This window comes from Labrus bergylta, chromosome 22 (assembly GCF_963930695.1).
Source record: "Labrus bergylta chromosome 22, fLabBer1.1, whole genome shotgun sequence".
NCBI lineage: Eukaryota > Metazoa > Chordata > Actinopteri > Labriformes > Labridae > Labrus > Labrus bergylta.
In genome coordinates, this window is record NC_089216.1 from 2,706,617 (window position 1) to 2,721,345 (window position 14,729).

The 14,729-nt window shown below is 39.8% G+C and overlaps 1 protein-coding gene across 1 annotated transcript in view; it reads right to left on the minus strand.

The window, feature by feature from the left end:
• Window positions 1-2,900: 2,900 nt before the first annotated feature.
• Window positions 2,901-14,729, minus strand: part of cyp26b1 (cytochrome P450, family 26, subfamily b, polypeptide 1) — a 34,121-nt gene continuing 22,292 nt past the window's right edge. The window contains exons 3-7 of the mRNA XM_020657430.3: window positions 10,055-10,173; window positions 9,208-9,364; window positions 8,771-8,926; window positions 6,740-7,024; window positions 2,901-6,552 (exon numbers count right to left, since the gene is read on the minus strand). Of these exons, the coding sequence (XP_020513086.1) occupies window positions 6,160-6,552; window positions 6,740-7,024; window positions 8,771-8,926; window positions 9,208-9,364; window positions 10,055-10,173 (1,110 nt within the window). The 3' untranslated portion in view covers window positions 2,901-6,159. The remainder of the gene's footprint in view (window positions 6,553-6,739; window positions 7,025-8,770; window positions 8,927-9,207; window positions 9,365-10,054; window positions 10,174-14,729) is intronic.

Below are 14,729 nucleotides of genomic sequence, written 5' to 3' on the forward strand. Positions count from 1 at the left end.
TGGATAAGAATAGCTTAGATTTTCTCACGGGAATCTGTTTCGAGTGCATGGAAAAGGAAACTAGATGACCTGGAGACTCATTTCATCTCAGCTTGCATCACTTCAAAATTTCAACAGAAGTTTTTTTTTTTTTTTGCCTGGGTCCACTTCAAGCCTGAACCTTTGTAGCACTTTGTGCAACTTCACTTATACTGACAGTAGACTAACATACAACCTTAAGCAACATGGCTAGCGTCCCATCTGAGTCGCACATACTCTTTATAGGCAATTACTGATTAACTGATTACTGACAAACATGAAGATAAACATTATGTTTATGTTTGGTAACACTTTATATTAAAGTGCTTGTCTTATAAGACACTTATAGGCTCTTATTAGAAATGTACTAACACTTTATATACCGTCATAAACATTAATAAGATGTTTATGAACATTAATAAGACTTCATGAGTGTTAATTAAACTATAAATTAATTTATAATTGGCTTGTAAGATATTAATTAACACAAAGAAACTTGTTTATAGACCACTTATCAACGTTCATGTCAATAATGTCAATAAACATTTATTTTTTTCAAAAACTGTTTGAGTGGAAGTTCAATAGACCTCCTTTTTGTTTCTGCGTTTACTTGAAAGTTGGACCCTGTTCCCACTGAGCTGTTAATAAGTGCATGTTAAAGTATTTATTAATCTTTATAAGTAGTGTTCCCACTTTAGATCTAGTACCTGCAGAAGAGCTTTATTAACTGTTAATAAGTGCATAATAAAGTATTTATTAACCTTTATAAGGCATTAATATGAACCTAATAAAGTCTTATTAATGTCAATAAAAATCTTATGAATGTTGATAAGTGGTCTATAAACAAGTTTCTTTGTGTTAATTAATATTTTACAAGCCAATTATAAATTAATCTATAGTTTAATTAACACTCATGAAGTCTTATTAATGTTATGACGGTATATAAAGTGTCAGTACATTTCTAATAAGAGCCTATAAGTGTCTATAAGACATAATAAATGTGTTAATTATGCCTATATTAACACTTAGTCTTATTTGTGTAAATACGAATCTAATAAGGTCTTATAAGTCACTTATTACCTGTTATTAATGCTTATTACAAGCACCTTAATATAAAGTGTTACCTTATGTTTAGATAAAAGAAAAGCATTTGCATCTTCACATTCATCTTGTTGTTGAACTTTCTCTGCCCTTTATTACATTTTAAGAGTTTCTAATTTTTACTCATCCAGCCCAAAGTAAAGTGCCCAGAATAAAAAGGATTGGATTAAATCAGAGTCCTGCATAAAGTTTGTGATTAGCATTGTTCAGTTTCTCTTCTCTCTGTTGTGTCTTCACTACATCATCCTGCTCTGAGATGGACTGTCACACTTCTGTTCCCTCAGAAGTCTTCATCCTGTTGATTCAGTCTCCATGCTGATTGTCTGTTCTCTGTGTTTCTCATGATCCGTCATACCTCCAGCTGAGGGTTCTGCTGTGTGCTTCTGCATCCATTCTGCTGGATAATAACTGCTTTAATCCTTCAGAAGCCATGAAAGTCACAGCCGAGAGGACTTTATTGCTCACCCTTAATTTTTCTGCTTTTCCCCTCTGTCCTCTATGTCTGTCTCCTTGTTTTCTTTCTTTTTGTACTTCTCAAAGCTTGAGTCAAAAATGTTCTCTGCAAAATGGGAATATTTTTATTTAATGGCCCTGAAAAGGTTGAAAGATTTAAAAGGGACATTTGGTTAAATGATTGCATTTTCCTACATCTATTGATTTGATATTCGTTGATTCCTGAAAGTACAAACTGATTCCCTTGGGGTTCGTCTTTGAGAGCTGTTGTTCAGACAGAAAACTACGAACAGACTTACGAATTATTTTCTTTCCACCAGCTGTGTTTGTTTGTGTGTGTGTGTGTGTGTGTGTGTGTGTGTGTGTGTGTGTGTGTGTGTGTGTGTGTGTGTGTGTGTGTGTGCCCGTACTATTATCATTGTGAGAACCACTTGATATTAAACCCTGAGTGAGGACCATTTAGTGACATTAGGTCATCTTGGTTTTTGCCCTTTTATGAGGTATGATTAAGGATTCAGACTTGGTTTGAAGTTCAGATTTGAATAAGGATCAGGTTGGGGTTTGTGGTTTAGTACTCGTGATAATGGGGGGTTGGGTATGGGCTGGGAATGTATTATACCAATGAGATTCCTCAAAAGTATAAAAGAACTAATGCGTGTGGGTGTGTAAACTCTCAAACCATGTCTTTGAAGTTTGTTTATTTACTTTTTTGTTACATCTGTCATTGGAATTGCTTTCTCCCTTTCTTTGTCTGTGTTTCTGCCTTCCATCAAGCTAAAGAAAACTCCCAGTCAGTTTCTTCTTCATGTTCATAAACCACACTGTTCTGCTGCCTGGGATATAAAAAAAGATATGGACGCACTGAGACACAAGGCAGTCAGTGTGCTGAGAGTCTAAACCAGACTTCAAGTTTCTGTGTGTTCCCCACATGACACGTCTCAGATTCTTTGTAAGATTCACTTTGAAGACATGAATAGCGAAACAAAAATTGTATTTCAATGTTTTTGTTTCAAGATTTGAATTGCTTCCCTATGTGTCTTTCTAAAGCCAGAAAACTTGTTAAACAGTTCTTGATTTTTAATTTTGTGGACTGAACATGGAGTTAAAAAAAGTTAAATCGTATCGCAATTCTCAGCAAATGTTTAAAATCGCAATGAATTGTGACTCAAGTATCGTGGGGCCTCTGGTGATTCCCACCACTACTCCACATATAATAATGGTAAATAGTTGTGGTTCAAAGGGCAGGATTAATTGTCATTTTAGTATCCACTGTTTGACATCTAAAACACCAAATCATGACATTTTCTGGAATTATACAAAACTCTCTATTGTTTTTCTTTATAGTTTATTACAGGAGTACATTTAACAGTCACGGTAACAAAAAGGAAAAGAAAGTAGGACAAGACATTCATATTTCAACTAAATGAACATTTTTTTCCTGTAAAAAGAAATAAAAATATTATTTACAGAAAGACATAAGACAAGTTTTTTCGAAGAAACCGACAGGTGAGAGGAACGGGAAGTGTAGTCGCATGGCACTTAAAAAATAGACATACCTCGCAAGTGCTTTCTGTTTTCCATAATTAATATCAAATAAAATGCAGTGATAATAAGTCTGATAACAAAACAAATAATAATAATTATTACAGTAATCAAATAAACAATATTAACATTTTAAACACTGTTTACAATATAACTGAAATACATAACATTCTAAATACATCCAATATTTACCAGAGACCTTCTCATTTAGCCTAAAAACTCTATATCTGTAATAGAATAAAAAATATCATTTCAAATATCTTATAACAATAATATTAATTGTACAATAACATTAATATTAGGTTATTAGTAGATGTAAATAGCTGATTTTCCCCATGGCTTGCTAAGGAAAGAAATATTGTACAAATTAATATACACTGTTACCTATGAATGCTCTTTCGCTTCCACAAAATGCAAATATTTTAATCAGCTAAATTATAATCATATATATAAAAAAGGAAGAAATGGCAAATCTCACTCGGTACAAACTATTGCAATCTATAACTCTCAATTAGAAAAATGTACACAAGAAAAGCAGCAAAAAATTCTATTTTTGTTTTTTTATTTTTTTCATAAGAAGAAATCAGTGGTGTGGTTGGTAAAAAGAGTGACCAATGGCTAGCACAGGCAGAATCCATCTGGAATGCTGTTGGGCATCATGATCGTCCAATAGGAAAAGCCCTCTGAGAGTGACCCTGCCCTCCCCTGAAATCTCATTGGTCCATCTCTCTCAAGCTTCGGTTTCACTTGGAACTTAGAACTCTGTTCAAGGCTTCTAGAATGTCCAAGAGTTCCGCTACCAAGTTCCCAGAGTTCTGTTGCCGTAGCTTTCCATGAATGGGAAATAAGAAAAACAAATATTCCTCTCCAAATATGGAATACACAAAGCTCTGAGAGTTCTGATTGTGCAATCACCTCAAACAATAAATCTCTTTCAGCTAATAAAGTTGCTTAAACCATGGAAAATTCTTTTGTTTTTGCATCATTAGCGTTGATTGGAGGAGCAGCAAGACAGAATGTCACCTTCCCCACAGAACTCAAAATGGCTGCCCCACGGAGACGGAAAATAAAATAAAAAAACACAGCACATTAACAAACAAACACAATATGACAAAAGCAACATTCAAGCAGCATGTATGTAAGTTTTCTCCTCCCCAGCTCAACTGTGTCCCTTGTTCTTTTCTCTTGCTTAGCGAGAGCAAGTTGTTTATTGCAATTCTCGCTGTAATTTACTGTCCAAGAGAATTCAATCTCAACGCAACTTGAAAGTGAAGTTTATGCATCAAAGCAAACGGTCAGAGAATACACAAAACAAAACAAACCTGGACCTGGATTCAGTTACTTTTATCTTGTGCGATGCCAATTCGTATAGGGTTTGTTGATTCTGCTTGCACCTCTAAATAGCTCGCTTGGGCAGATACTAAAAGGTTGCAGATGCTAATACATCAGGTGAGAGCATGTACTATTGGAAACCCCTGAAATTGTATTGTTGAGAATTGACCACTTTTCAAAAAAGTATTCAGTCCAGCTCATTAACCTCCACAGTAAGTGACAGCATTTATGTGCAGCCAGTCAGAGTTAACCACCAATAAAATGCTTTTTATCCATCACATAGTTAAATCTTCACCTGAGTTCACATACCAACAAGATTACTAGGATTAGCGTTTTCATATTGGCATCATTTTGAGTCTACATTGGTGGGCAACCTACAGTGGCAAGGACTGGGGAATGGAGTTATATAACAAGCCACAATTTTAAGACATGCCAGTATTCCTGCTGTCTGTTTCTGTCCCTAATATTTTGACATTTTAGAGTTTCCAATTTGGAATACCAACAAGGCATAGTTTTGAGGTACGAATTGTTATTAGGATGTAATCTAAGCTCTAAAACTCCAGAATAAATAGGTTTTTTTTTCTCATAGTGTTTGTAATTTTAGCTTATTCTACAATAGGATGCATAACTGGGTGCAATGTAGGAAGTATTCTTTTAAAAGTCAAACAATTAGAGGCAACTTTTTGATGAAAACAGCAGTAAAGAAGAAAGTAGAAATAGGTAAAGTTGAACAATTTGCCCAGTTATATCAATTCAAAAAGCCTTTTGCCCCTTAGTACATGCAGCTATGATATCTTCCCTTACAGAACATATTACTCATGGAAGGGCTCTCTCATCTACTGCCCAAATGAATACTTATTAGCAGTACAAATTGAAGCCAGTCAAAGTATTTACTGCATCATGATTTGGTTGGCTTGAAGAAGAGGTGCAGAGCCAATCTGAAAATTTAAATGGCACTATGACACAACCTGCTACCCAATGTACTATGATCCTTGCCAATGCATCTGTTAGCTGGTAGGCAATTTGAATCTTGATGGGCCTCTGATGGAAAACAGAGTCATCACCACTTGATTTCATTCTTTCAAATAATCAAACACATGGGTGGCACCATGAAGAATTCTGGCTTAAAATTTGCCAAGTTTGTCCAGAACATTCAGTCACATATCCATCTCTTTTACCCTGCTAGACAGCTATAATGGTTTACTGCATTTGATTAGAGACAAGCAAAATGCTAAAGTATCATAATCTTTCACCCTATACCCTGTTTCATCCATCTTGCCTTCCTTCCACAACCATCCTTACTTTCACAATTCTATTTCAACACTTCATTTCACCAAAGTACCACCGTACTTCCCTTCCTTACTACCATTGTGCACTACCCACATTCTATATTTCAAATTATATTACATAGCTTTTTTTTGTAAATAGATTTTGTTTGTATATTTCTTTAAAAAATACACAGAATAGAGCATAATTAAGAACGTTTTTGGCAGCTTCTTCCTTTCTCAGAGGTACATTCCTCTCATCATTTGCAGTTGTAACAAGAGATGAAGACCTCTGCTTTTCTTTTAGTCTGAAAAAGAACCCCTAACTTAGCAGAGAAAAGGTGGAGAAGAAAAATAACTGAAATTATTTCTTTCCAACCTTCAATCTTCACCCTAAAGACTTCTTAGATAACTCACCCCTCCCCCATACTTGTCTACTCCCTGCCCTTCAAACAGTTGCCCCAAGCAGCTCGTCTGTCTTGGCCATGATCTCGTTCTGGTTAGAGTCCAAGCCATAGAACTTGACCTTCAGCCCGTCAACAGGGTGGACCACTGGTACCGTGATCACACGAGGGAAGTTCCGGGTAGCAAGCTCAAAACGGCTGGTGCTGGCTAACTCAATGGCGAGGATGCGAAGGAAGAGAGTGGCGAGCTGTTTGCCCAGACAGGACCGGACACCACCACCAAATGGAAGGTAGTTGAAGCGCCCTTCTTTGTCTTCTCCTCGCTCTTGACTGAAGCGGTCAGGGTCAAAGGCATCCACGTCTTTGAAGACAGCTGAGGTGTCATGGGTGTCCCGGATGCTGTACATCACACTCCAGCCTTTAGGAACCTGAACCCCCTGGAGACATGAAGAAAAAGAAAAGTAGCCATTGAGTGCATGGCTTTTGGTAAAACCTGGACTATGGGTAGTTTTCTGATAAGACTGTACAGAACTACCTTTGCATAACCAAATAAAAGCAGATACAGTTGAAACCTCACTTTTAAGGTCTAAAGTATTCAGTCAGAACTATCGCAGTGCTACTCACATCAAGTTCAAAAGTCTGCATGGCGGTTCTGTACGCCCCTGAGACAGGCGTAAAGAGCCTGAGCACCTCCTTGATGACACAGTCCAGGTACTTAAGGCTCACGATGGTGTCCAACCTCAGCTCTCCTTCAGGGCAGAGGCAGCCATTGTGGAGGAGACCTCTAGCTCTCAGCTCTTCCCTCAGGCGCTCCAAGACCTGAGGATGGCGGAGGAGCTGCATGATAAGTGAAGTGCTGGCGCTGGCTGTTGTGGCAAAGGACGCAAAGATCAGCTCGATGGTCGACTCCTAAGGGATGATTGAGAAGCAAGATGGTCTATTAGTACAATCTTCCTGAATCATTTATAAGTGCTGTTCAACTAAGATTATTACTATTAAAGTTATTTTCAAATATTTACGCCTGGATACTCAGAAATCTTTCAAAAAAACAAAAGTCTAGATAATGAAAAGCCTGAGTAATACAAAAACAAATATGGTCTGCTACTGTATTTCCTATTTTTTCAATTTTGTTAATCATCTTGAAACCCATCATATTGACTTCCAACCTCTAGGGGGTTTCCGTGTCTGTGCCCCACAAAGCTTCTAAACATAATCTCCCTTACTGTCACTATAATTATACAAAACAGGGCCAGATTCGGGGAAAAGCTTGTCATTGATCTTTAAAGAAAAGCTTAATTTCAGCACGAACACAAATTTAGACTAAGTACAAATATTTACCATGGCCATTTGAACTGATTTAACTTTACTTTGTTAACAAGCCAACTGGATTCAGCTACTGATGGGCTAATAGCTTGTCACTGGATTAAATGGTCCAGAGAATGGAAATATTGATGGTAGTAAAATATGCTGAGTGTGGGTGTGGATATCAGCCAAAAAGCCCAACTATAGCTATGATAACTGTTTTAGGGGAGGTAGCTAAACAAATAAGGATGGGAGAACAGTGTTTTTCTAAATCTACATGTAATGGCGTTATCTGTCTTTTTGGTTTATGATCATTAGGGAAAATTGTCAGAAAACTGAACTTGAGCCTCATCCTTACTTTCGGCACAAATCCACCATCCAACACCTCAAGCCTGCCATTTGTTTCATAATAACATGGCCAAAAAAAATGTCAAAAGCCAAGACATAATAAAAGTGTGATGTTTTTCTTTCCTAAAAAGAAGTAGGTTTTTTTTGGAAAGTTCATATCCAATAATAACATTTTTCGTACCGTACCGGGCCCATTATTAAGGTAGTGGAATAAATAACACTGAGGCTGGGCGGCACGACGCTCATTATAAACCTCTCATCTGCCATCATCCGTGTCAAAACACATCTCCGCTTCACCCCATGTCTGTGTGTTATATATGTGTGCGTCAGAAAACTGCAGGGAGAGTGCTTCAGCCTGGGCCTCTGCGACAGGGGCTCCCCAGTTCACTTTTTGAGTGTATTTATATATATATGTGTGTGTGTGTGTGTGTGTGTGTGTGTGTGTGTGAGTGTGTGCGTACAGGAGGCCTCTTTCAGACCCCTAGCAGGGGGAGTGTTGACTTATTTTTGGCCCTGGACTTAACCCAGAAGCCGCAGAGAGTGAGAGAGACGCAGAGCGAGTTCAGTTTCCAGAGAATTCTTCAAAATTATTTTAATAGGTAAATAGAGGGTGTGCCTGTCCATGAGTGTGTGTCTTATACTGTTACTGTCTGCCTCTGGGCATCGGCTGAGCAGCCCTGCAGCCATATTTTACATAAAGATGTGTATATAAAGTCACTTCCATTGCTTATGATCCAAAGATGATTTGTTGGACAAATTATATTTGTTGGTCTATATGTGTGTGTTCAGTCATCCAAGACAGGTTCCCTTTGGCAGCACTTTGCTAGGTAAACAGTGAGTGTGTTCTTTACGTGTGACTGTATTCATGTGAATAAATACGCAGCAGGGTGAGTGTGTACTCGTGCTGTACTTGTTAGCATGAACATCTGTGATACAGCCACTTCTTATGCTTGCTTGCACACCTTTTCTCCCGTATCACAAGAGTTTTGTTCAAAGGTGTGTTACCTTCAGTTCCTGCATGGTGAGCTCAGTGCCGTTCTCCTTGGCGCTCTCCATCAGGACGTCCAGCGCATCGCTGTAATCCTTCCCCTGAGAACATAGCGGCTTCTCTCTGATGGCTTTTTCTATGCTTTTCTGAAGGGAGTCTCGTGCACGGATACCCTACAAACCAAAACAAAGAAAGCTTAATCCTTGCACTTGAAACATTAATTTCTAGTTTACAAAAAAAAAATTAACTAAAATATTTTGGTTCAACCTGTTAAACCAGTTGTCTCAAAGATGCCAGTAGCTAAACATTGTTGCAAGTTTTTCAGTTTAAAAGAGTCTTGTGTTTCTCTTGTGATGTTGAGAAACAATTGGTGAATAGCAAGTTAAGTGCGGAAAAGCTTAGACCAATGGAAAAACAATAGGTTGTATTTCTTTCAGGAGAAAGTTGGCGATACCTTTCTGTAGCCGCTGAATGGCAGGTCTATAGGCAGACTGAACAGGTTGTCAACAAAGTCCTGGAAGGTTGAGAAGAGATGCCTCATCTCCTCCTCGGTCACCCTGAATCCCAGCAGCACCCTTACCGCCATTGTGAACGACAACCTCTGGCTCTCCCTGTGAAAAGACAACCAATCAGGACCAATTTAATTTAGCGCCTTAAATGTGATACCTGACAAGTGATACCTATACTTATAAAATTTTTATGTACGTTTTGTTGGGCTTTATTATAAAGAGACAGAGCTCTTCCCAAGAATTTTTACTGTTAGTACTCTAACAGATAAGATATTTCTACCTCTGCTGATGATGTTCTGCTTTATTTTCATGGATAGAAACTGGTTAATACCTTTTTCAACATGTGCACAACTGCAAAAACATGGACGATTTCACACCAAAGAATATCGTTTTAAATCCCAAATTATTTTACTATCAATGCTGCCTCTTGATTCCGAGCCAACTTTGTCGTTTTTGAAGCAGTTATCATTTCCTAAAAACTGTTTTTGATTGCTGCAACATTTCTCTTTTTAGTCCCAATCTTTCTGTGAACATTTTGACTTGTAATGTTGAATTTTCCTTGTTGCAAGCATGATTATGTCATTGATGCCATTACTATATAAGTTGTGATTTCTACCATCTCAAGGTTTTTAGAAACTGAATAGGCACAGTATACGACTACATTATTCCTACCTCCTAGGATGACACTTTAACCTGAAATTTTACAATACTCCCAACCCTATTTTTTTAGACAGTGAAATTGATATTTTCTTCTCTTGTGAATGCATTTCCCCTTGAGGCCCCCTTCTGTACCTGTAGACGTTGATGGGCTCAGGGTTGGAGCTCCACACTCGGAGGCTTTCCTGGATGACCTGCTGGATTTTCGGGAGGTAGGACTCTAAAGCCTCGTGGCTGAACACTTTGGCAAACACCTGGAGAGACAGAGTGAAAAGCATACATTTCCATTTACTTAAAATTCAGAAGCGGGAATTACACCTGTCTGTTCATGACACAAACTGCCAAGGCTGATAAGATCAAACCAGGATTTTCATTAAACACTCGTAAATTCTATGAGTTGGCACATGGACAGAAAGCAAAGAGAAAGTCTTTTGAACCCACACAAGCGAGCAGAGGACAAAAGCACTGATTAGCCTAACACTGTACACAGTATATGATCCTCTTACAGTTGAATATCTTTAGGAAACCTCTGAGCATGGCAAATCCTGACTGACAAGGTGTGTGAACAGATGGCCCAAAGGACGTGTTTATTCAGCTGTATTTGATCCTCTTGATGATGGCATAAAAAGTCAGTGTCCAAGTATTTTAATGAAAATGGTAATAGGTAAGCAAGGGGTCCAGTTTGGCCATTGCAAATGCAACATGTTGCTATTTACCCCGTCAAATAGTTTACCCGATTCCATGAAATCTTCCATGTAGCTATCCTCACAAGTCCTACAAAAATACTCTCCAATATTGTTTTATTTTGCACACTTTCACCCCTGCAACCTTAACCAAATTTGGTAGAACAATGAAACCAATGTAAGTTGACACACAAGTCTTTAAATGACGAACAAACCACCAAAATGTCATGGTATTTCTCCTATAGATGATATTGAAGCAAGATGTGGTTCTGACTCACTTGACATTTTAAGAGGTTGATCCTTGCACAATTTTCCTAATATTAACCTTTCGTCTTCCCGCTGTCACATCTCTACAACTTGTACTATCCATTAATCCCCTTCTTCTCTCTAATGAGTTGTACCTCCACAAGACTTTCCATCGTGTGTTCATTCCTATTCACTTACTGTGATGCCCAGTCCCTATTCACCCCCAAACTCTCTCTCCTTCTCCCCCTCCATCCCTCTTTACAGAGACTTATACATTGTGGAGGCTTTCCCCTGTAGTCAGCAGAACTGGGATGACAGACAGACAGAGCAGAGAAGTGGGAGAAGGAGGGGTTTAAGTCTTTCCTGGCTGCTCGTAGTATTTCTTTGTATGAATCAGTCGACAGTCGTCAGTGTTGTTTGGACAAATAACATTCCATCAGATTTAAGCTCCAACACTGCCCTTAAAACAGTCTTGGAAATGATTTAGAAGTGGAGACCAATTGGAGAGGAGAGGAGAAACGTGAGCAGACTAGACTAGAATGGGGCTTTTATATTAATACAGATCAGTCACCAACACTTGGTTTTATTTGGATAAATAACACTCTGGTGCGTTTAACCTCTTGAGCTCTCGTCAGAACAGTTAGGAGTTGGGTCTAGATGGACAAGAAGAAAAAGATAACCATTCCTGCTGGCGGGGGGTAGAAAGAGTAAAATCTTCAAATGTAGTGTCACAGAAGACGAGGTACTACTTTTTATCTGACCTTAATCATGACTAGTGCACACAGTTTGCATTTTCTGCCCAAATGAGAGTGGAACATACTTTGCGCAGAGTTCATTGGCTGCTAAATAAGCCCCCTTAATTTCCTTAATTTAGCTTTTAAATTGTTTTGGAAATGGAGGCGAAGATGTGGGATGAACTTACGCACAAGGTTTACTTTGTTGTTGCTTATTCTGAAGTATATTGAGATTGTTTTTTCCTTCTTTCCCCAACATGCACAAGCTAATAATTGCAGCCTGTTTGCGGTCTAAGTTTATGTTATTGCTGCGGGTTTCTTTTTATAGCTTTCCTACTTCTCTTTTATAACCATGCAGATAAACTAAACTATGCTTAAAACAATGAAGACTTCACTCTCTGTGACTTTGAAGAAAAAATGGCAAACTGGCACACTTTTGTTGTCCTCGATAACACTTTATTTTAAGAGAGCCACATGTCTAGAATCAACCTTTGGAAAAACCTGAAGTGGTGTTGTTGCACAAACCGAGCTGCTGAAGCTAGAAAAAAGGCTTTATTGTGTATTAAGAATATATTTCCCACATGTTAACACACTGAAGAAACATGGTCGTGAAGACACTCTGTTCCTGCTTTTTTTTTTTTTTTTTCCATTGAGACATAATGGAGTCTGAGAGGGAATAGAGAGGCTTCTAGTGGGCTTTGAGCCTCGGCCAATGAGGGTACATGTGGTTCCTGAGGTCAACGTTTCAGCCACCAAACCAGCAGTTGGGCACCCATACTCCTTTTTTTTTGTCCTCTACCTCATTTTTCCTCTCCTTTTTTTTCTCCTCTGTTGCCATCTTCTCTCTCTCTCTCTCATCGTTCTTCCAAACCCTTGCTTCCCTCCCTCCGTCGCCCCTCAGAATGAATGAACAATAGTCCACTGAGCTCAGTGCATGCAAGTGTGCATGTGTGAATTACGTGTGCGCTCTGTACGGGTATGTATATATACAGTATATAATGCTGTGTGTGTGTTAGGGAGTGGTTAGCGCAGATCACAGGGCGCTACGAGACGTTAGCAGCACTACATTTCCCCTCCGCTGCTGCATGCCGCCGCACCCTGAGGGCCGCCCGGTCACAGATCAGTTTACATGACCTGCTTTCCAACCCTGACCACAGGGGCTTACACACACTATCTGACCTCAGAGCAGTCTGAGAAACAAACACAAGGCCGTCATGAACATTTGTTTGGTTTGTTATGCAGCCAGATTGAGTTGGTTTTTTGGGAAGCGGTTTCCGTCATTTGTGGTTGATCGGTCGCTGTTTCGATCATCCTTTTGTTCAGGGGTTATGGCACCTATACAAGTCGTGAGATCGCCCTCCCGATCGGATCAGATCAGATCAGCGATAGTCTTTAAAGAGGATTGTGGACATTGTGTTGGTGATTTGGCAAAATTTTGCTGAGCCAAAAATGGCGGTTTAACGTTTTGAATTAATCTATTTAACCTGTCTGTGCTGGAATACGCATTATAAGTCAATTTGGGCGAGTACTGCGCCACACACACACACACACACACACACACACACACACACACACACACACACACACACACACACACACACACACACACACACACACACTTACACACTTTCACACACGCTTACAGAAATAGAGCTGGAGCAAGCGGAGTGGAGCTACTGTAGGACGAGTGAGTCAGTCTGTCTGAAAGGTAACTACAGGTCAGACAAACACACACACACACACACACACACACACACACACACACACACACACACACACACACACACACAGTGTCTCCCCTCTCCCTTCTTGCCACAGCATGGCTGCCAATCAAACACAGTTTTTTTTTTATGCAGTGTCACTCTGGGACATACCAAGTTCCACGCTGGACGGGTGTGTGTGGGGGTGTGTGTGGGTGTGTGTGTGTGCTTGGGGGGGGGGGGGGATTGTTCAGTTCACCAGTCATTCTTCTGCACCACAAAAACGTGCCTGTCTTCTGTAGCCTGCAGCGCAAAGACACAGGCTTAAAGACGCACACACACACATGTCGCGCACACACACACACACACACACACACACACACTGCCAGACTTCTGCACACACACTGAAATAGTCACAGACACACACACACACACGGTCGTCCTAATAACGTCCATATGTCTTAAATTATGTGAAAGTGCTGCGAGCTGCTGGTTCCACAGACATGTAAAGACTCCTTTATTCTTCTCTCTCTCTCTCTCTCTCTCTCTCTCTCTCTCTCTCTCTCTCTTACTCCCCCACCTCTTCCCGTCTCTCCCTGCCCCTTCATCCATCCTCTTTTTTAGAAATACCTTTTTTTTTATTCCTTTTCTCTCTTTTCTCTTCAGTCAAACAAGCTGTTCATACGTCTTTCCCCGCTTCTATCATCGGAGCGGGATTGCTTCTGGCGAGCTTTACTGTTAGATGTAAAAAGGTCAGAGCGGCCAGGTGAAGGAAGTCACACAGGAGGCTTTACTGCATTCTGTATGCACCGTAAAATCCCACTTTTGATACTCAGTTTCTATGTACTGTCCTGTATACTGGTGCGTACCAACAAGGTGCTGGGACAGGCGCCATCATTACCGCCACCGTGACCCATTGCATGCAACCTGACGCTTATTACAACTTGCTCATGATCGTTTTTTGTGTTGCAAGCTGAATGTAGAGAAACGCCATCTGCGTCTTTACACCTTTACTTTGAGTGGAGCTGTGGCGGCTGTGGCTCAATCGGTAGAGTCGGTCGTCTGTCAACCGGTAGGTCGGGGGGGGGTTCGATCCCCAGCTCCTGAAGCCACATGTCTGATGTGTCCTTGGTCAAAACACTTAACCTCATGTTGCTCCCTCTGCTTCCTCTGCAGCGTATGAGTGGGATTAGTTACCTCTAATGGATACTTCACTCAGCAGCCTCTGCCATCAGTGTGTGAATGTGTAGTTGTGACCTGCGGTGTAAAAGCGCTTTGAGTAATCAGAAGAGCAGAAAATAATGATACACGCTCAAGTCCATTCACAGCTAACTACTTCTCTTCCTCATTTTGTGGAGATCTGGTTTGACCAGTGGAGGTGGGAGACAGGGAAGAAACACCTTATTAGTCTCTGGTATTGTCTTATGTGCTTACCATAAAGGTCTTG